Raw genomic sequence first — 20,331 nt, 5'->3', positions numbered from 1 at the left:
TCTCCACCTCCTTGCATGGAGATTGAGCGGCGCCAGTTAAAAGCTTTTGACCTTTCTCCTCAAGACTGTTATGCCATCCAAGACGTTTTCTTTGTGTTGCGAGGCTGTGTTTTTTTTTTCCGCCAACTGGTTTGGATGTTATATCTCGCTCTCCAGTTCGAGACTCCTTCGGGCTCTCTTAGGTTCTTTAGTATCTCCACTTGGTAGTATTGTCACAGTCGGTTAGTTGATTGCGTCAGAGCGATCACCTTTCTGTGTAGTGCATCTTTGTTTCACTCCCTCTGCCCAACGCCCAGCCGGGTATACTTTCGACACTTCCAACGTTCTTCGGAGAATGGCGTTCTAATGGAACGCACTCTGTTCCAATTCTGTTCAAATTGTCACTCCATATATCCTCTTACCGACCAACACTGCTTTTGCAACCTAGCTATGCCTCTCGCCCGATCATCGAGAGGAGAGTTGTGAGGCCTGCAAGTCTTTAAGATCTAAAAAGACTCACCGAGACAGACTTGCTCAACAACAGGAAATGCAGGCACGCAAGCGGACGATGTACCGGACATCTTCGGTCAACAAGAGGAAGATTAAGAAGCTTCAGTGGCACTGGAGGAATAACTATTGCTCCATGATTCCGCTTCATTGTCACATTCTGATGATGACTCGACAACTCTTCAGGCGGCACAGAAGCATCAAACAGTGAGTACTTATACCCCTGATCCTAAGCCCAAAGCATCAGCCTTGACCAAAAAGAGTGCTCAAGGTCTGCCACTGCAAAAAAGCCATGGCGCTCACCGAAAAACTGATTCAGAAGCCCCGCCCTCTGGCTTTGCTCAGCAACATCTGCCTGCAGCAGGGGGCCTCCACCTCCTCCACATTTCGGTCCACAGCCCCTCGATCTTGGCACTGAAACAAAAACAGTCTCAAAGGACCTTGGTTCGTCTCAATATCACGAATGACCCAGCGGATCTTGATAAATCCAGGAGCCTGAAAGTAACGGGCGTCCTCTTGGGCACGTTCCCTCTATCACGATCTTGTTTAAATCGTTTAAACAAGACTGCCTGGACTACACTTTTCTCTTAAACATCCAAATTGAGAAATTCGTATTTTCGCTTATATATGGGAAAAAGAGTGGTTGAGAAAACCAAGGTTTCAATGAATTACTGAATCGTATCTTGGCAGTCAAAATTCAAAAAAAAATTTTCTCGACTTATCATTCGTGTTTGAGCCTTGAAAAAGCCCTCGACTTATAATTCGTGTTTGAGCCTTGAAAGAGCCCTGCGGGCGAAACGCGCGTCAGCTGCTGCTGTGTCAACTTATACTTGATTTGAAATAAAGCATACAAGATCTGATTTAAAGAGTGTGATAGGAATACTTCTTCGAAGTTGAACTCTGGGAAATTGAACAATACCCTGAAAAGACTTTCTCTGTTACATTCTTAGTGCTATATACATTGATTGGAGTATAGAAATAATGATTGGGTGTGCTCTGGTGTAGTGGATATAATATTGGGTCAGGATCTTTTAGATCCATAGACCCACCTCAGTGGGTGTGGGTGTGAACACACTTTAAGAGCAGCTCTCACTAAGCAAATTGTAAGTAAAGGATTTCCTTATGGACTTAGATAGTCAATAGATGTGCGGATCAAATTGAGCAAACCCACTATTTTTGTCTTTAGTGCTTCATTAACATGTTTGTATAATTTTAATCTCACTACCTCTTTCTCCAGTTTTCTGTTTCCCTAGTTCTTGGATTTATTTAAAATGCATGCAAATACATTAAACCTCAAATACTGGTGAAAATGTTACTTGCACAAAATGTACGGCACACCATTCCCTCATATTAAATCCCCAATCCCCTACACCCAATCTAGACCTCTGGTGCTCTTGTTCTTCTAAAACTGCCCTGCCACCCTCGGCCTTGAGGCAAGCTATTTGGTACACTTGTCCATGGGAAAACTGATGGCCTGTAACATGGAGATCTGATAAACTTATAGCTGTAGATTTATTTACCTTAGAATATTCCTCAGGCATCAGACTGGATCCTGAAAATCTTTAGCACCCCAGTAGGTGACGTCGGTAGACTCTGCGTTGTCTGCGCAGGAAGTGACCTGCACGGTGCTTATATAGGCACCACCCCAGTGCACTGATATCGGTTATTTTGTTTCCGCGCCATCAAGAGCTACCGCTGTCCTTTTTTTAAACTACAGTTTTGGACCTTTTGTCTACATTCCTTGTGAGCTTTGATCCCAGTGTGTTCTAGGGATATGTCCTAAGAAACATGTGGGGTTAAAACTATGTGGATCTTGTCACAGGCAGATGGCTGTGACCCGAGCCCACCTTGGTTTGCTTATGGTGCCTGGAGCCGAACCATGACCCCATGGCCTGCCCAGACCTATTGAGCGCTGAACCCCAAGGCGGTCCGGGAGCATTCTCTGAAGCTTCTGGTCGCCCAACACTGGATGCATCCGGACCAGTCCAGGCCCCGGTCACGAGGTAGGACCTGGGCCCGCTCTGAGTCCTTCCCACTGGTTGTTGCATCCAAAATTCTCTTCGTGTTAATCCCACAAGAAGAAGAAAGTGTTCTTCGACTTCACTGCACGGGTCCAACTCACCGAACGCGGCGTTGGAACAACACCACAAATCGAGGTCCCATACTTCTGTAGAGTCTGAGTCCTCTCCACGCCTCCCATAATTTCCCGTAGTGATCGCCATCCAGCTGAAAGAAATATTAGGCCAATCACCTCATATTTGGGCCAGCCAACCCCTCTGGAGTGCCTTCAGGTTCCATTGGATCAGCAGGTGCCCCTGCTGGATTCTTACTGGCAGGTTCGACTTGACCCCTGTACAGCCCTTTAGATCGTTCCTGGATCCAGACCTGCACCGGTCACAAGTCTGCTACCTTCCCTGGAGTCTGTTACAGTGGTCCCATTCCCATTGTCATACCAGATTCCAATACATCGCAGACCGGTGTCGTCCGACATAGACTCCGGTGCCCACCGGACACAGACCCTCTGGGTCAAAGACAGTGCCCTCCTTTACTGACCAGCAATGTAGGGAATAAGATTGGCACGGGAAGAGCCTTTGTGTGAAGATAACTGGTATGAGGGACTGGTGGATTCCAGTGGTCTGGATACCTCTCTGGACACTGCCTAGTTTCTCCTCCCAGTGTGACTATGGAGAAAGGGCTTTACTTGCAAGGGTGGTGAGGCGGGAGACTGAGGTCCTGGTCCTGGTCCTTATGCTGCCTTTAGTGGCAGTCGAGACTAACATCTTGACAGTGGTGCTTCAACCCGGGAAAGCCCTCATGGAACCTCTCCTCCCCTTTAATGAAGTGCTCCCTAATGCTTGGGCCTGGGCCAAGCCCTGCACATGGGCTTCTGTGCACAGGATGATTGCCTGCCACCATCGCCCTGCTCCTGGAGATCCAGCTTTCCTCACTCAGCATCCCCACCCCAGAGTGCTTTAAGGAAAGCAGGGCCACTGCCCGGCTGTTGGGACTCTCCACCGCCCTGCGCCATCCTCATTCTGCCTCCTGCTCCTTCCGCGGCTACGGTAGGGGCTACCAGCAGCGGCCATTCCTGCCCTGCCATCTCAACCATCAGGCTCCCTGGTCCTTTTATGGCTACAGGTACAGCTCCCACAAGCCTCATAGGACACAAGCAGCCGTAATAGCCCTTTAGTATGTCATCTAAACATCATGGGCAACTGGTCGATGGCCGGATTCAGCACACCTGTCTCGATCAATTGGGTTACGCCCCTTCTATTCATGGAAATCCTGCCACCCAAGCCACCATCTTCAGAATGGCTGACAACGAACCATCTCTCCCTGTTGTGTCAGAAAGGACAGGTTCTTCTGACCAAAAAAGCTATTGCAAGGGTGCTGAAATCAGGTGACGTTTGTTATTCTCAACACTTTCTGGTGCCAAACTCTTTCAGATAAACAAATTCAAAATGCTCATGTTAGCTTGGGTCTTATCTACCCTGGACCCTTGAGGCTGGATGGTAGAGCTGGACTAACATGCCTGTCATGCCGGCCCACAGGTATTACCTGTGGTTCATGGTGGGACAAGGACACTTGGTTTACTGTGCTCCCTTTTTTACCAACACCCATCAGGTGATGGCGGTGGATGCAGCCCATCTGTGTAGGTCCGGGGGTTCCAGTCGTCACCTACTTTGACATCTGGCTGTTGAAAGCCGTCTCACGCCAAGCAGTCATCGCCCACCTCCAGACTATAGCAGACCTCTTACATTCACACGGATTCATTATAAACTTGCTGAAGTCACACCTTACTCCCTCTCAGGAGCTTCCCTTCATTGGAGCCATTCCTGGCATAGTGCAATTCCGCGCCTGCCCTCCTGAGCAGCGAGTCCAGGATATTCAGGCTATGATTACAATGTTTCAGCCTCTGTCCTAGATTTCGGTGAGACTCAATCCGAGGCTTCAGCGTCTTATGGCCTGCTCCTTCCTGCTAGGAAAGCAAGACTGGAGGCATATGTGGGCTCTGCAATGGAATCTGAAATCCCAGTGGGCGCAGCATCAGGTAACTCTCTGACCCAGTCCAGCTATCAGAGGGACCTATAAAAGACTTGTAGTGGTGGCTGACAAACTGTGGTTGGGTCAGTGGCAATCCCCTCTCCCTTCCCCATCCAAACCTCACAGTGGTAACCAATGCGTCCCTTTTGGGTTTGAGCAGCCATCTGGGACAGGTAGAGAATAGAGGGCTCTGAACTCTGGCGTAGTCTCCACTCAACTTGTTGGAGTTGCGAGCGATCCGCTTGACATTGAAGGCCCTCCTACCTTCCATCAAGGGGAAGATGGTTCAGGTGTTCACTGACACCATGACAATATGGTACTGCAACAAGTAAGGCGGATTGGTGTCATGGACCCTGTGTCAAAATGCCTTTGGTCTCTTAACATGGCTTGAGCTGTAGTGTAGTTCCTAGTTTCCCACTAGGCCCTGCGCATTGGAATAACAAACAGTAGTATCGACGTAGAAGTGCGGATCTTCCAGGCCTCCACTGACTATGCTAAACTTAATTGGGTTTGTTACCAACTAGCTCAGAGGTCACTGGAAACTTTCTTCTCTGCATAGGAAGTGATCAGCTTCCCTGGCACAGACAAGAAGGGATTCAGCTTTCCAACAACCGTGCAACATGACAACTTTGCTCCTCAGATCAAGAGTCAATCTCTAGGGTCGTGTGAAACAATAGACAGGTATTTCACTCAGTCAGATTGGTGCAGATTACTTTCACAATATGTAGAGACTAGAGAGACGGGCGTTTGTCAATAAAAGGTTAACATTTATTGAACAGTCTTTCTTCTCGTACAAGAGAAATGTATTGCCACAATTGCAAGACTTGTTATTATAAAAAGTACGTACAGTAAGATAAGTATTGCGAGATAATACTGTAAAAGCATTGATATGGTTTCTTAGCCATACAATGGTTTAAAAGTAATAAAACATATATATAGTCATATATACATTAGGCTAAAATACTCAACTGGTGCTTCTAACTAAGCCTACCCCAGTGTGCCTGACCTAAGCCTAACACGTGGAAGGGGAGTAAGTAAGTAGCTTCAAGTTAAGTTGGTTTTGCCAAGGTTTGCTTCAAGAATTCTCACTAAGGGTTTAGTCAACACCATACCTCTGAATAGAATGATGGAGGTCTGGTATCTCCTTCAGGGGAAACTCGGTATCCCAGTCACCCGCGAGGGCAGACTAGAAACGCTGGAGCTGGATTTCTCTGCATGAGAAAGGCAGCGTCTCTCTTCAGCGCGTCGAGGAGGTGGAGGGGGGACAGCGTCCGCGGGCAGCTTGGCATCTGCTGGGCTCTTCGCAGAGGGACGGCTGTTCAGCTCCTAGTTACACCACACCATCGTTCGCGCTTTAGCAGCGATAATGGTATCAGCAGCTTCAGGCGACGGGCAGCAGGCTGCAGCAACAGGAACGCGCTGCTTAAGGCAACGTTGGTAATATTTATACCTGACAGGTGCCTGGTTTGACGCAAGTTTGTTAGACATAAGACGTCAATTAAAGATGTCACTAGGAAGTGATAGCTATCAGTTGCTCATTAGAGTTCCATTACTAATCAAAACACAGCAAGCAGGGATTTCCAGGTTTGCTGAGTTTTTATCTTGTTGAAGAACTCGGAGTGTTAATCTAGGAATATCAGATAGTGACTTCTGCTCTGTCATTGCACTAATTGGTTGCAAAGGAAGTGGCAGAGAACTATTCTGGAATGTGGCTCTGTTCGTGTGAGGCCAGAGATGACTTTCTGAATATCGCACTTGAACGGTTATGCCAATATAGGGAATAAATGGATTTATAGCCGAATAGGGGCATAAGGTCACAGTATCGATCAGGAACCTAGATAAACACGCAACAGAGCGTTGTGACATTTTCCTGGTCATACAACACCTGGCGGGCTCTTTGAACGGTCAGAGCGGACGAACTTCGCCATCTGTCTTGCCATTCATGAATGGCAACTCCATCTGTAGGTGGTGCAAGGTCCCTTCCACGATTGGGGAGAATCTTGGTTACATCTGTTCGCCACTGCTGAGAACACCCTAGGTCCACACTCTTACACATTAGAGTTTCCAAGGCTGCTCTAGCTCAGACACGTTTTGTCTCAAGTGGGGCTCTGCACTCCTGTACGCTTTCCTGCCATTAATAGTCGTGCCTCGAGTTCTGATGAAAATCAGGACAGACCAGGGCAACGCCATCCTTGTGGCTCCAGATTGAAATCCCGAATTCTTGAGCATCAGCATTGGTCCTCGAGTCAGGCTGCCCCTTCGGGAGGATCTTTTGTTGCAGCAACAGGGCATTGTCACTCTGCCTTCATCCACATAGATTGAGTGGTGGCAGTTGACAGTTTATCTCTCCTCTGAAGTCTGTGAAGTTACAGCTTATTCACTCGATCTTCAGTCAGGACCCTCAAAAACGTATACATAGAAGAAGATACTTATAGTAGGCTATGATAATTGCAGTCACATTTTCTTTTCTTGAATTTGGTCTCCACAAATCCATCTAGTTGATTGCAGGGTCGTTTTTACTCCTAGATGAAACGATCCTTCTTCCTGCAGATGCCTTAGCTGCCATGTACTTGGTCTAGTCTATGTACAAGTCACTGAGAAAAATAACAGTTCTCCAGCATTAGATTTTTTATAGATTCACATGCTTGCATCATTCTTCTAGTTGAGTCCCACAGTGACTTTACAGTAACATTTTGAAAATATAGGCTGTCTGATGGGACTTAAACCATGTCACAGTAAAAGCACACACTGCTCATTTGAATGCGGAGCTTCAGCCAGTCTTACCCTTTGGTCAGGCAACACCAGCTGTTTGCTGGGTAAGTATTTCCATGCATGTATGGTACATGGTCCCTGAGATCCCGCTTGCAGTCCTGGAGGAATTTTGTGACAATCTAGATCTATTTAGGATGAGGATGCAGCGAAATGTCATCTGATCCGAACTGGACACTACTGATTGCTTAGAAAGAGCGGTCGGAACTATCATGGTGTTCTAGAGCCACTCATGGATGAGTTCCACAGGTTTCTTTTTTTGCGACGTTGCGGTGTCACTCACAAATGTCTTTTGGTGGCTCTCGCCTGTTTGGTGAGAAATCTGAGGCAGCTTGGAGTTCTTCAATGGAAGTAGACCCATAGCTTGCTTCTTGAGCCTCTCTGTGACTGCCAGGCACTATCCTCAAAGTCTTCGCCCTTTAAGACCTTGCCAGGGGCTTGGCATAGACCTGAGAGCTGGAAGTTCAGACTTCGACAAGCAGCGTTAAACCCAAATGTATTTCCTGCAACCTCATAACCCCCCTTTTTGAGGCAACTTCATACCCTTCTTTTTGAGGCAACTTCATACCCTTCTTTTTGAGGCCTTGCTAGGTGCTTGGCATACAGACTAAGACCAGGCCTACCGTCCCAGCAACCGGCACTCCAGTCGGACCAGGGATCCATTAGACAACTCCCAGTCCCTCGAGGAAAGTGAACATCCAAGTCTCCTGCCCATATAACATTTACCTCCAAGGCTAGTTTAGGTGTCCCTTAGTGGGACACAAACAACATGTGGAAGGCAGGAACAGTCATAACCTAATATCAAACAGTCTGGTCTTGCAAATCGTTCAATGGGGTTTTGTTCTGCCATTCTTTTCTGACTCTGCGTATCTTTTGCCCTCATCAGAGTGATTTCAGAGAAGCACCTGATCATTTTGCAGGTAGAAATACAGGCTCCTTCAGTGAAAGGAACCATAGCGAGCGTAATGGCCTCGGAAATAGGGCCTGAATGTTACTCACATTATTCCCTAGTGCCGAAAAAGGACAGAGCCTTCCCCCTACTTTAGAGCTTCACCGTCTCAGACTCTTCCTGTGGCAGAACAAATCACAGATGCTCACGCTGGCCGAGGTTCTATCTGCCTTAGAGACAGGAGTTCTGCAGGTCCAACTCTACCATTCAGTTTCAGTGTTCCCATCCTGCAGGCCCACAGACATTACTTGTAGTTCAAGGTGGGCCAGAAGCAGTTTGTTTGCTGTGCTCCCCTTCGGCCTTGCTTGTGCCCCTCAGATCTTCATAAAAGTGATGGCAGTGGGTGGCGCATATTTTCGGAGGTTGGGCATACCAGTCTTCTCCTGCAATACATTCACACACTTTCTATTATCATTGAGGTTCACTATTGACATGCCTAAGTCTTCAATCTCATGTTCATCAAAGCCATTCTGAATAGAGTATGTGTTCAGGCCTTCCCCCCCAGATTGGCGATTACAAGACCTTTGGGCTATAATCTAGATGTTTCAGCCTCAGTCCTGAGTTGTAGAGTGGCTCTGAGACTTCTCAGCCAATTGGCTTCCTGCATTTTGCTGGTCAACCCATGCCAGATGCATATGCAGGCAATACAGTGGATCTGAAGCCTGTATGCCCAGCCCAAAGGCAACCTTTCAGATTCGATCCAGGTTTTGGAAGAGACTGCAAAAGATCCACACTGGTGATAATTGTATCAGTGGCATATCCCTCCCATACCCCACCCAGACTGAATGGTGTCACTCCCTTTTATGACAGATAGTCCATTGCTCTTTCAATGTTCTTTGCTTTACCTCACCCCTCAAAAGAGGAGACACCATCTTTTGCACCCCAAAAGGGTGTTTAATTTTTACATTGATCGCACCAGAGACCATGGAGTAGATGATTAGCTATTTGTGTGGTTCTCTGGGGTAAGGAAAGGCAAGGAGGTGCTGAAAAGGACCTTATTGAGATTGATAGTCCTTTATATTAAGATCTGCTATGCATTGGCTAAGAAGCAGTCGCCAGAAAGTCTTAGGGCTCCTTCGATGACGTCCAAGGCTGCCACCATTGCAGGGGCACACAGAGAACCCATTCTATATAGCTGTCAGCCCGCAATATGGGCATCGGTGCACACATTCACGAAGCACTACTGCTTTAACAGCCAGGTTCGATCGGAATAGCATTTCGAAAATTCGATCCTCCAGGACTTTTTGATCTGATTCATTCCACAGGCCCACAACCTTGGGAGATACCACCTTGGTTTCACGTAACAAGGTGTGGAATCTGTGTTTAAAAGTATCTATCAGAAGAAAAAGTTACATTCTGTGAAGCTCTCTGGCGGCTGGTAACTGCAGATTCCTAACTGCCAACTTACCTCTCCATTCTATAGAATGGTCTTTTTCTCTCTCTAAAAAGGTCCCAAACTAGAGATCTGTATACTGGCACAACCTGTTGGTTGCTGAGCTGTTGACAGTGGACGTGGACAGTGTCAAGGATAACTGAGAACAGTATCCAGTAGTGGTGCTTATATATATGCCTCTGCCCATCACTTTCAGGGTGGCACAGGACCGACGCACAGCTGCATGATGCCATCTACCAGTGCTCAGGTATGCTGTAAAAAATCTTTCAAGTCCAGTATGACGCCAGGAGATCGTTCATGAGAGAAAATGATTTGGGTTTGATTGTAAGTGCACAGGGCCCCTGTGCCAGTGCTTCTCCCTTAAAACTGTACCACGATTGTCACAACTTCAGACCCCCATAAGTCCCTATTAAATAGATATCCCTGGTACCTAGGGCATGGGGACTGAGGATGGTACCATAGGGACCCCTCACCAAGGCCATGCCACTGTCACTAAAGCTTGCATGCATTGAAAAAAAACAGTCGACTTGGCACACTGCCTGTGTGCCATGTCCAGCAGCACTGCCTAAGGTATACTTAAGTCTTCCCTCTAGCAGGCCTTTCAAGCCCTAAGGAGGGTGCATTGCATCGCAGGTGTGGGCATATCTGCATGAGCAGATACACCTCTACGATATCGAAGTCTATTAAGTATTGTAAGTGCCAGTGACGCCATAGAGCAGCAGATGCCACCCCCGGTTCAAAGCCCCACTTTTGGCCAGAGTACTGGTGGGAAAACAAAGATAGAGTAGGAGGTGTACCCCCCCTTCGCCATCTCACCCCTCAGGTGTTAGAGGCTAAGTTAATCACATTTTTCAGTGCTCACCATCTTTAAGATGGTGAGAATTATCCAATCAGGGCTAGGGCTATACCCCCCTCCCACAGGAGGGTGATATAATAGTCGGTGTAGACACCCCAGGAGAGGAAATAATTGGTCCCTAACTGTTACTCCCCTGGAATACCCCTAAATCTAGCATTTAGGTTCCTCTACCAATACCCTGAAATTGGATTTCTGATTACTTAAGAAGAGCTGGACACTACAACGCCACAACAGCAGAGAAGACTGCATACATCAACTGACTTAGTCAAATATCAAGTTCTCCTAAGAACAGCAGACCTGTTCAAGAAGAAACCAACTTTAAAAGGAACCCCGAGGAACAGAGGAACTGTGAAACTGCCTCCTGACCCACCTCTGCACTCGATGCCTAAGACCAGAGTCCAAGTGGCCCACCGGTCCTGTACAGCTTCCCCAGCGATTCTGAGCCAGAGTCCACTGTGGGCTCCTGCTGACCTCGACCTTCCCGGTAAGCTGTTACCAACGCCAAAGGCCATCCCTACACCCGAAGCCCATGGGTGTTGGGGAGCTTGACCAACGGCATCCCTATATCCTGGGGCATAACTACTTACCTGGGCAGCTGTGGGTTTTCTTCATCCGGCCTCCTGATCAGTCTAGAGCCTTTCTTCAAAACCGATCTCCCCCCATTTATTTGCATTGGGCACCTGACTGTGTGTTGGCACTCTGCTCCTGTCCGTCCCTGTGCCCTGTGCCGGAAAAACATACTTATTATTTCTATGTCCTATTCTTAAAATAAAACCGAAAAGAAGCTTATTTTTCTAAAATTGGTGTGGGTCTCCTTTTCGAATCATGTCATTTATTGTGCATAACAAATGTCTCGCACTCCTCTGTCAAGCCTAAGGCTGCTCGACCACACTATCACAAACCGAGTACTTTGGGTTTACATTGAGCCCTGTACACCTTTGGGGGAATCTCTGGACTCTGCACGATATAACTAACCACTTATTGGTATATCATATAAAGAGCCAGCTTCCTACAGTTCATAACGTGAGTCATCTGTGGATAAATAGAGTATCCACTAAAATGAACATTATCTAAGGTAAGTAGCTTGTTCTTGTTGAAAAAGCATCCAGTAGATTTGAACCTTTGATAGCGACACAGGTTACCTCTTACAGGAGTGGAGGGAGCCAGCAAGAAAGGTAACCAAAGCAATACCAGTCCTAGATCATGATAGCTAAGGCTGTGGCAAACTTAAGCTGATAGAATTAGCAAATGTGATCAGATAGAGTACCTTACATTGATGTTTTGCCTTAAAATAAAAAGTGGAAAGTGAAAGCACTTCTTTGAGGCAAGAAGTATCATCAATCATAGATTCTAATCTTGAATTATGCCAGCTTTCTTCAGCTGTGCTATTAAATAGACCGGGGTGGCTTTGAGCGACTTCATTTACACGTTGGGTTCAAAATCCCACCCTGGATATGCCCTTCGATGGGGAATCGTTATTTGGGAAACGCATTGCCTGTGCCTTCCACAACATAAAGACCTACACAGGTACTGCTAGGTCCCACAGAGTTCTACAGCGGGTGTGAGGATGTCTTTGTGGCCTGCATGGGTGTAAATGGCATTAGACAAAAAGTAGATATCATCGAGTTCGAGCATTCTTCTCAAACGCTACCACCCAACTTTGTTAATAATTATCTTCAGTTGTCGAAAGAAGCAAATCATGGTCAAGCTATGGAAAGGAGCTATTGAGCCGATCCCAAAATTTATCACAATGCAGCCTTCTAAATGAGATTTTTTTCTTTTTAATCCTCAAAAGGGAGAATGGCGACCCATCTTAGATTTACATCAGCTCATTGCATTCTTGATGAAGCACTCGTTCTGCATGGTAGTGTTCAGACAGTGATTCAGCCGTTGATGGAGGAAAAAATCCTATTGTTAGTTCTCAGAAATGCCTGCATCCACATAGCAGTTCATTACAAGCATCAGAAGTTTCTAAAATTCTAGGTGGCCAGTCAACCTCACTCTCTTTTGGCCTTAAATCACCTCTGGAAATATTCCTGAAATGTATGTCGCCATTAGTGCAGAATCTTTGGCAATTGTCATCCGGTATACTGCAACCCTAGACAATTGGTTAGACATGGACATTTCTTTGTGCGCCACAGGAAACTTGACAACAGCTTGTGCCCGAATATTTAAAACACGGGGGCTTATTCTGAACAAAGAGATTACTCACATCCTGATTATCTTCCTGTACATCGAAGAAACTAGGGCATACCCTTCACAAAAAAGACAAGGAAATCTGACTTCTAACTGGCCTGATCTAAAAACCGCTAAAGGCAAGCAAAGGTGCAAAGTATAACTACTGCTGGGCATGATGTCTTGCTATATGTGTATATTTTGCTGGCTGATGTGCCCAACACAGTAAGAAGTGGACAGACAATGGACACAAATATCAGGCTTCCTCGATAATCCAAAGTCAGGGCACAACGAGAATAAAAATGCTCTCCCATGGTAGACGCTTGCAAAACCACTGGTGTGAGCCTGTCATTATCTCCATCTCATCCATACTGTTATGACCACAGATGCCTTCATGGAGTGGGTGGGTAGCACATCTCCAAGAACTGCCTGCCAGAGGTCTATGCCCCAGTCAAGAAGCAATCCGTCACTTTAAAGTGCTGGAATTGAGGCAACCAGGAAAGGCCTAGAATCTCTCACTTGCCAGAGTGCTTTGCTTATCTTTGATTAAAGCAATCGCGAGGGGGAAGATCCCAGATATGCTCTAACTACTTTCAGAGGAGGTTTAATGTCTGTAGCAAGCCCGTCTGCGCCAGTCCGCGACCGGACACGGCCCAGGGCCACGACCCCTGGTCCTGACAGTCGAATCACATGGAGCAGGAGTGATTTAGTAAGTCTTTCCTCCTATGTATGTATTCTTGGCCACCATAGTATAAGGGTCGGGGAGAACGAAGGGTGTAGACACTGCCAATTCCGTTTCAACACAGTGTTAGCAGACTCCAGGGCTAGCTGCTCCTTGCTGTCCTGCGGTCTGATCAATGTGAGGTCGCTTAGCTGTCACAAGCACTATGTATATGATCTCCTTACGGATAAACAACCAGATCTGTTGTTCATCACAGAAACTTGGTTGGATGCCAACTCTGACCCCGATATTATTCAGGCATTACCAGATGATTACCAGATGGTGCGTCTGGATAGACCTGAAGGCAGAGGGGGAGGAATAGCGATTGGCTTCAAATAGCAATGGGCCTGTAAACTGGAACCAGTTCTTCTGGCGGGATGCGAGGCGGGTGTTTTCACCATAAAGATCGATGGGAGCACGACTGTAAAGGGACTCTTAATCTATCGTCCACCAGGACCTATGTCCAGGTTTAAAGGCAATCTTTTAGAGTGTCACAGAAACAGCGATGAGGAGGGATAAGTTTCTGTTACTTGGAGACTTAAACACACACTGGGAAGATTTATCAGATAAAGGAGCAATGGAGTTCCGTCAAGAACTCCACACCCTACAGCTAGAGCTAAAGGGGCAGCTCCCTACACATAATCACGGGCATCTTTTAGATCCAATATTTGCCAACTGGGAGGATGTCTCAGTTGCTCCCCCAGTGCCCCTGCCCTGGACCGATCATTTTTTTGTTACATTTGTAATCTATCTGCCCAAACACAAAGCCACTGCCCCCACCCCACCTAATTATCCTCGACGCTGGTGGGCAAGATTCTCCCTGCCAGTGTTTAACAAGGCTCTGACCGCGGAGGGGCCCCCAGGAGGCAATGACGTGGTTACGGCAAATAAATTGCTCAACGACCGCATCACGGCTGCCCTGGACTGTACGGCCCCACTGGGCCGGTCAATAATGGGAGCCCGCAGACAAAGATCTGCTCCTTGGTTCAGCGAGGCGCTGCGCTGTGCCAAAAAGGACTGTAAACGAGCAGAAAGACAGTGGAGAGTGGCATATGACGACCAGTTGAAAGAGGGCTATCTCGCTAAGAGACGCGTCTATCATAATAAGATCCGGATAGAGAAAGCTACATATTACGCAGACAGAATCCAGGGGGCAGAGAACTCTGCTAGGGAATTATTTAGCATATATAAATCCCTGGCCATCCCGAAAACCTCCTCTCTAGCCGAAGATCACTCAGTAGCAGCATGCAATCGCATTGCCAACTACTTTGGGGACAAAGTGTCTAAGATTTATTCTGCTTTTCCCGCTATACCACCAGTAGTGGAAGAGCCAGCAGACTCAGTAAGGGAGGAAGTTGGTCAAAACCTGCTACTCAATTTCACTACCCCCACACCCGAGGATCTAGTTAAAATATGTAGATCGGTGAAATCAGGCTCCCCTCGTGATCCCGCCTCCCCAAAAAGGTTGGGGGACAGCCTGAAGACACTTGAACCCTACATTAGGCACCTGCTGGATGTCTCTTTCCGGTCCAGCTCCATACCAGAGGACTGGAAACAGGCTGTGGTGCTCCCCCTCCGCAAGAAGCCCAACATAAGCTTTGAGAAGCTGGACAACTTGCGTCCCATCTGCCTGCTGCCTTATTTTTTTAAGGTAGCGGAGAAGGTGGTAAACAAACAGCTAATGAAATTTGTGGAGGAGAACAACCTTCTTCATCCTACCCAATTCGGGTTTCGGCCTCGTCACTCCACGGAGTCTGCCCTTCTCAGGGCTACTGAAACCCTCAGGCAGGGTGATGATGAGGGCCAAACCATGGCCTTAATTCTCTTAGACCTCAGCGCTGCGTTCGACACTGTAGCACATTCCATCTTGCTACAGTGTCTGAGCAAAGGAGGGGTGAGAGGGGCAGCGTTGAAATGGATCTAATTTCTAGCTGGCCGAGGCTTCCAAGTGAGGCAAGGTGACCACTACTCGGAGCGAGTTTCTTTGGACCAGGGGGTGCCACAGGGCTCGTACCTGAGTCCAACTCTCTTCAATCTTTATGTTGCCCTGGTTGCCACCATAGTATAGAGTCACGGCCTCCGCATGGTGTCATACGCCGACGACACGCAGCTGGTCATCTCCCTGTCGCGTGCGCCCGGTCTCTCGGCGGACATCTTCAGAGCATGCATGCAAGACCTAGCTGCCTGGATGTCCGCCAATTGCCTCAAGCTCAACGGAGGCAAGACCGAGGTGCTGGTCGTGGGGGGAGACCAGGCGGCGTGGACGTCGGCATGGTGGCCGCCATGCCTAGGTCCAACACCTACCCCTTGCCAAAAAGCAAAGAACCTGGGTATCTGGTTTGATACCGACTTGACCTTTTGGCCCTCAGATTAATCGGGTGGTTGGATCATGCTTTGGGACACTCAAAAGCCTCAGGAAGGTATTGAAGTTCTTACCGATTAAAACCCGTCAAACCCTGGTGCATGCACTAGTCACATCTAAGATGGACTATGGCAACCTTCTCTATTTAGGGACTTTGGAGAAGAATCTGAGCCGCTTACAGGTCTTACAGAACGCTGCTGCCGACTAGTGCTCAGACTACCCAGAAGAGCTGCCTCTACAGCGGCTCTCCGGTCCCTGCACTGGCTTCCGGTTAGAAGCAGGGTAGATTTTAAAGCACTATGCATCTGCCATCGGATTATCAATGGGCGGTCTCCCCTCCCTCTGAAAGGACTGCTGACACCTTACGAGCCGTCCCGCTCCCTTAGATCTTCCGGCACGGGGCTCCTGTCCATTCCCAAGGTGTCCAAAGCACGGATGGGCGGCAGATCCTTTAGGTACGTGGCAGCATCTAGATGGAACAAACTACCCATGGCGTTGCGCCTAGAACCATCAGAATCACTTTTCAGAGCTAAGCTCAAAACTGTACTATTCACCCAGTAAGTTATTCCGCTCCAGTAGTTTCCAGTAAGCATCAGCTCCTCAGCGCGAGAACACGCCGCTGTGCGTCACCAAGCGCTTTACAAAACCCCCTAAATAGAAATAGAAATAGCACTGGGCAATATGGCACTAGATTTCTTTGCATGCGTAACACCTTCTTGGAGCCAACAAAAGTTAAATAATTACCTCAGCCATACAAATAAGGATTCCCATTAAAGGAGATGCAACTATCTGAGTGGTTGACAAGTGGTAAATGTAAATGTAAATGTATTTGAGCTTATATAGCGCACAGCTACCCACAAAGGGTTTCCCGGCGCTTGCTTAGGGAACCCGTCCTGGTATTCCCCTGTGAGATAACCCCGGCAGGGTATCCACAAGGTGAAAGCCAGGCATCCCGCCGCGAGGGGCCGTTGTGGAGATTAAGCAAGCTATTGCCCAGAGTCGCAGAGTGTGAACCCGTGAGTTGAGAAGGCACCGGAGCGAGAATTATCGAGTCTGTGGAATTTTTTAGCCCAAGACCCGAGTGGTAAAACCAAAAGCTGGATGCGTTATGAAATGAATAAATTAATACAGATATCCACATTCAGGATCGTGGGAAAATAAATGTTGGAACGTATGGTGAGGGACACCTGCTTTTCCTCCTCTCCCATTAATTCTGAGGATCTTTTTGAAGCTGAATCATGAACCATGCTGGATGATCCTAATCCCTCCTAGGTGGTTCATGCAATTCTGTTTCAACTGGCAGAACTGCTGCCCATTCCACTGTGCTGGCAAACCTCTTCTCCAGGAGACCATTGATAAGTCATGCTTCATGGCCCAGTATCTCAATGAATTCTCCTACTTGGGCATCTTTGAAGACTATAGCTGCATTGTTGCTTAGGTCACTGTTTACAAGACCTATACAGAATAATGGAAAAGGTGTTGCTTCCTGGACTGCATCCTCTCCTAGTAAGCCCTTATCACATCTTACCTTGACTACGTGGACTTGCTTGGTTCAGCCTTGCCTCTTACGAATGCTCTCCAGTGTTGGTATCTTTAATCTATTCACCTACTCCCGCCCCCCACCCCCACCCCCACTGTGTGTGAAAACTGAAGAGTTGAAATTGCTGCTGTAAAGTTACTGCTGGACTCAGAAAGAGTGGGAATGCTTCCATCTTGTGAATCTATGAAAGATACTAGCAGTGGAGAACTGCAGTTCCAGGTAAGTAGCTTTTTTTTATATGAGAAGATGCTTGTCAGCCATGGGGAGGAGACTTGCTTCAGCATCCAAACCTTTTTTCATGCGTTTCACAATGCTCTGATGCCCGTCCCTGCTGGGGTGGAAGTCTAGTGAGTCTCGAGACAGTAGGATTTATGGACTAGGAGCTCAATATTCACGATCAGTAGCTTGTATATACTATACTTTGAAGACTGACAACACCCAAATTCAGTATTCAGGCACAACATTCTAGTTGACATTTGTTCCGGCCTAAGTCCTTCACTATCAGTTGTAGCTACCATCTAGTTTGAAAGTGCCTTTTTGTTAAAGAATTTTTAAACCTTGTTCCTGGTCCCTACTAATTAAAAGTGAGGGAGATGTGTGCAAGCATGTGTAGTACCCTTACTGCATAGAAATTTGGTATGAAAGCTTTGAAAGCCCTGTAAAGTCTAAATATTCTTAAGTATTTTAACCAATCTCCTCCAAAATGCTGATGAATGTTTTCTATCTAAATTGAATGAGCATTATCTCAAAGCACTGGGTGGAAGAAATTATTTTACTATTGAATGTTCTCTTTATAGTGCTTCTGTCAATGGGTCTCTTGCTAAGATAGCATTTGTATATGCCAGTCTTACTCCCTTCATAACAATAGTGGCATTCAGTGAATACATGGCTCCTTTTTAAAAACAGATTTATTTCATTTTTCAGGTTAAGGCGAACTCTGTGAAACAAGAATTTGAGAAGCAGGATGAACTGAAGCGATCTGCGATGAGGGCGGTTGCTGCACTTCTAACCATTCCAGAGGCTGAGAAAAGTCCACTTATGAGTGAATTCCAGTCGCAGATTAGCTCAAACCCTGAACTGGCAGCTATATTTGAAAGCATCCAGAAAGATTCGTCCTCTGCTAACCTGGAGTCAATGGACACTACTTAAATGTTTAATCTGTACAGGGACCATAAAATCTAACTGAATCGGATAATGCACTGAAATGACAGGTTGAGTGAGGATAAGGAACGAAGAAAATAAAATACCTAGGCTTGACAGTGTTTCACTTTATGTACCTTACAGAGACAGTTTGGCTTTGTTCCATTGTTGCTTTCATTGCATTTATTCAATAATTGTTTCCATAACCAAAAGGCTGCAGGCCACTTCTGTTACTGTGGTTTCAGCCAGTTTTAAAATGGAAATAAGTGTTTGTATCGCACAGTGTATAGACACGGATTCCGGCATCTGTTTGCCTACTAAGGTTGAGGATTAAACATGTTGCGTTTTTCTGGCCATGAACTTTCTTTTATAATTAAATTTGTCCTACTTGCTGTTCTCTAAAAAAAGATTATTTTGAATAGCTTCAAATTTGTTTCTTAATTTGAGCTACATAAATGGATTCTAACTACCAGATAAACCCATTGTAAGATGTATTATATTGCAGCGTATTTGACGCAGGTGCAGAAAATAGGCATAAATAAATGTCATTTTTAAAGGTGTGGGGATAGAAAATGTATGTGTTCATTTTTGCATGGCTAAGTTTACAAATCAATATTGTCTGTAAAATAGCATGTGCAAATCACTTGTAGTGCAACAATTGCGAACAGTTCAACTATATCTTTAACATCTTTTAGATTAATTGGTGATACTTTGGTTAGGGACCAGACAGAGTTGAGCTTTATATTTGTCTCAAACTGTAGCAATACAGCCATTGGTCCATTTGCCCTAAGCAAACGTTGTTGTGTATAATTTTTTTAGTTTGGGTTGCTTAGAAACTGATTTTTAAAATTCCAGTTGGAGGCATTTTTGAAATCCGAGCTCTTCACTCCAAATGTTGGTGCGGTGAAGAATTCATGCATCTCCTTCTAGCCTGTTTTATACAATAGTTTACACTATTTGAACAGCATTTTGCTTCGCGCTAGGTCTTTTTTTGTTTTTACTTTTCTTGAAATCTCATGTGGGCCAAATTTCCAAAAAATAGGCTAAGCATTGTAAGCTGTATTAAAGTGTAAAATAATACAAAAGAACGGAAGCAATAGATATGGAATCTTTTATTTTGGTAGAACTGATTTATGCTCTAACTTTGTAGCCGCAACCTTGTGAGTTAATCAACGTCCCTGATCACCAAGCCCCCCAAAACCCCCAATCAGATCTTCATTTTTGTATGTAGGTCTGGGTAAATTAGATAGATGCTAATTAATACAGTGAAGGGAAATAGCAATATTTGATTTGCTTTTCGAATAGTTTACTACTATTGGGGGTAGTTTGGGACAGCAGATGCATATATACACATTGTAGTCCTAGTAGGGCCCAGCATGAAGTTCAGTTTAGCCTTGGTTAAGGAAATCCTGCATATCTGTCATTGAAGTGTAACAGAGTCATCCTTTTTCTAATTAAAGCTGTAACCATATGCTCTGTAGTTTACATTTCTACAAAACAAATGCTGCGGGTATATTTTAAGTATCTTGGATACTTTGTTACACAATAAATTGCAACACTGCAATCTGTACAACTGCGTTTACGACTGAAGTCGGTGATTGTACTTTGAGCGCATAAAGTAAATAGGTTCTGCACTTTGACTTCCTATGTGCCTGCTGCTAGGTTTTTGTTTTTTACGGAAAGCTCATATGCCAGACCACCAATTGATGATAAAACAAGCAAAACAAAGAACCAACAACAAAGCATGGTAGTGAACTGACATACAAGGACGTTTTGAATATGTTCTACTGGTGGGAGAACTACTTTTTAGGTCTCGTAGAGAGACATGTTGCCGCCCATCCACAAAGCTGACTTTTTACGATGAGGATTTTCAACAGTTCACGTGAATCACGTGAC

At 46.1% G+C, this 20,331-nt stretch overlaps 1 protein-coding gene across 1 annotated transcript in view; it reads left to right on the top strand.

Annotated features, from left to right (window-relative positions):
• Positions 1–20,012, top strand: part of CAND1 (cullin associated and neddylation dissociated 1) — a 348,469-nt gene extending 328,457 nt beyond the window's left edge. The window contains exon 15 of the mRNA XM_086919020.1: positions 18,220–20,012. Coding sequence (XP_086775146.1) covers positions 18,220–18,444 — 225 coding nt within the window. The 3' untranslated portion in view covers positions 18,445–20,012. The remainder of the gene's footprint in view (positions 1–18,219) is intronic.
• The last annotated feature ends 319 nt before the right edge of the window (positions 20,013–20,331 follow it).

This window comes from Lissotriton vulgaris, chromosome 1_1 (assembly GCF_964263255.1).
Source record: "Lissotriton vulgaris chromosome 1_1, aLisVul1.2, whole genome shotgun sequence".
Lineage (NCBI taxonomy): Eukaryota > Metazoa > Chordata > Amphibia > Caudata > Salamandridae > Lissotriton > Lissotriton vulgaris.
The sequence above is the reverse complement of the archived record's forward strand: the minus strand, read 5'-3'. Positions and strand labels throughout refer to the sequence as shown.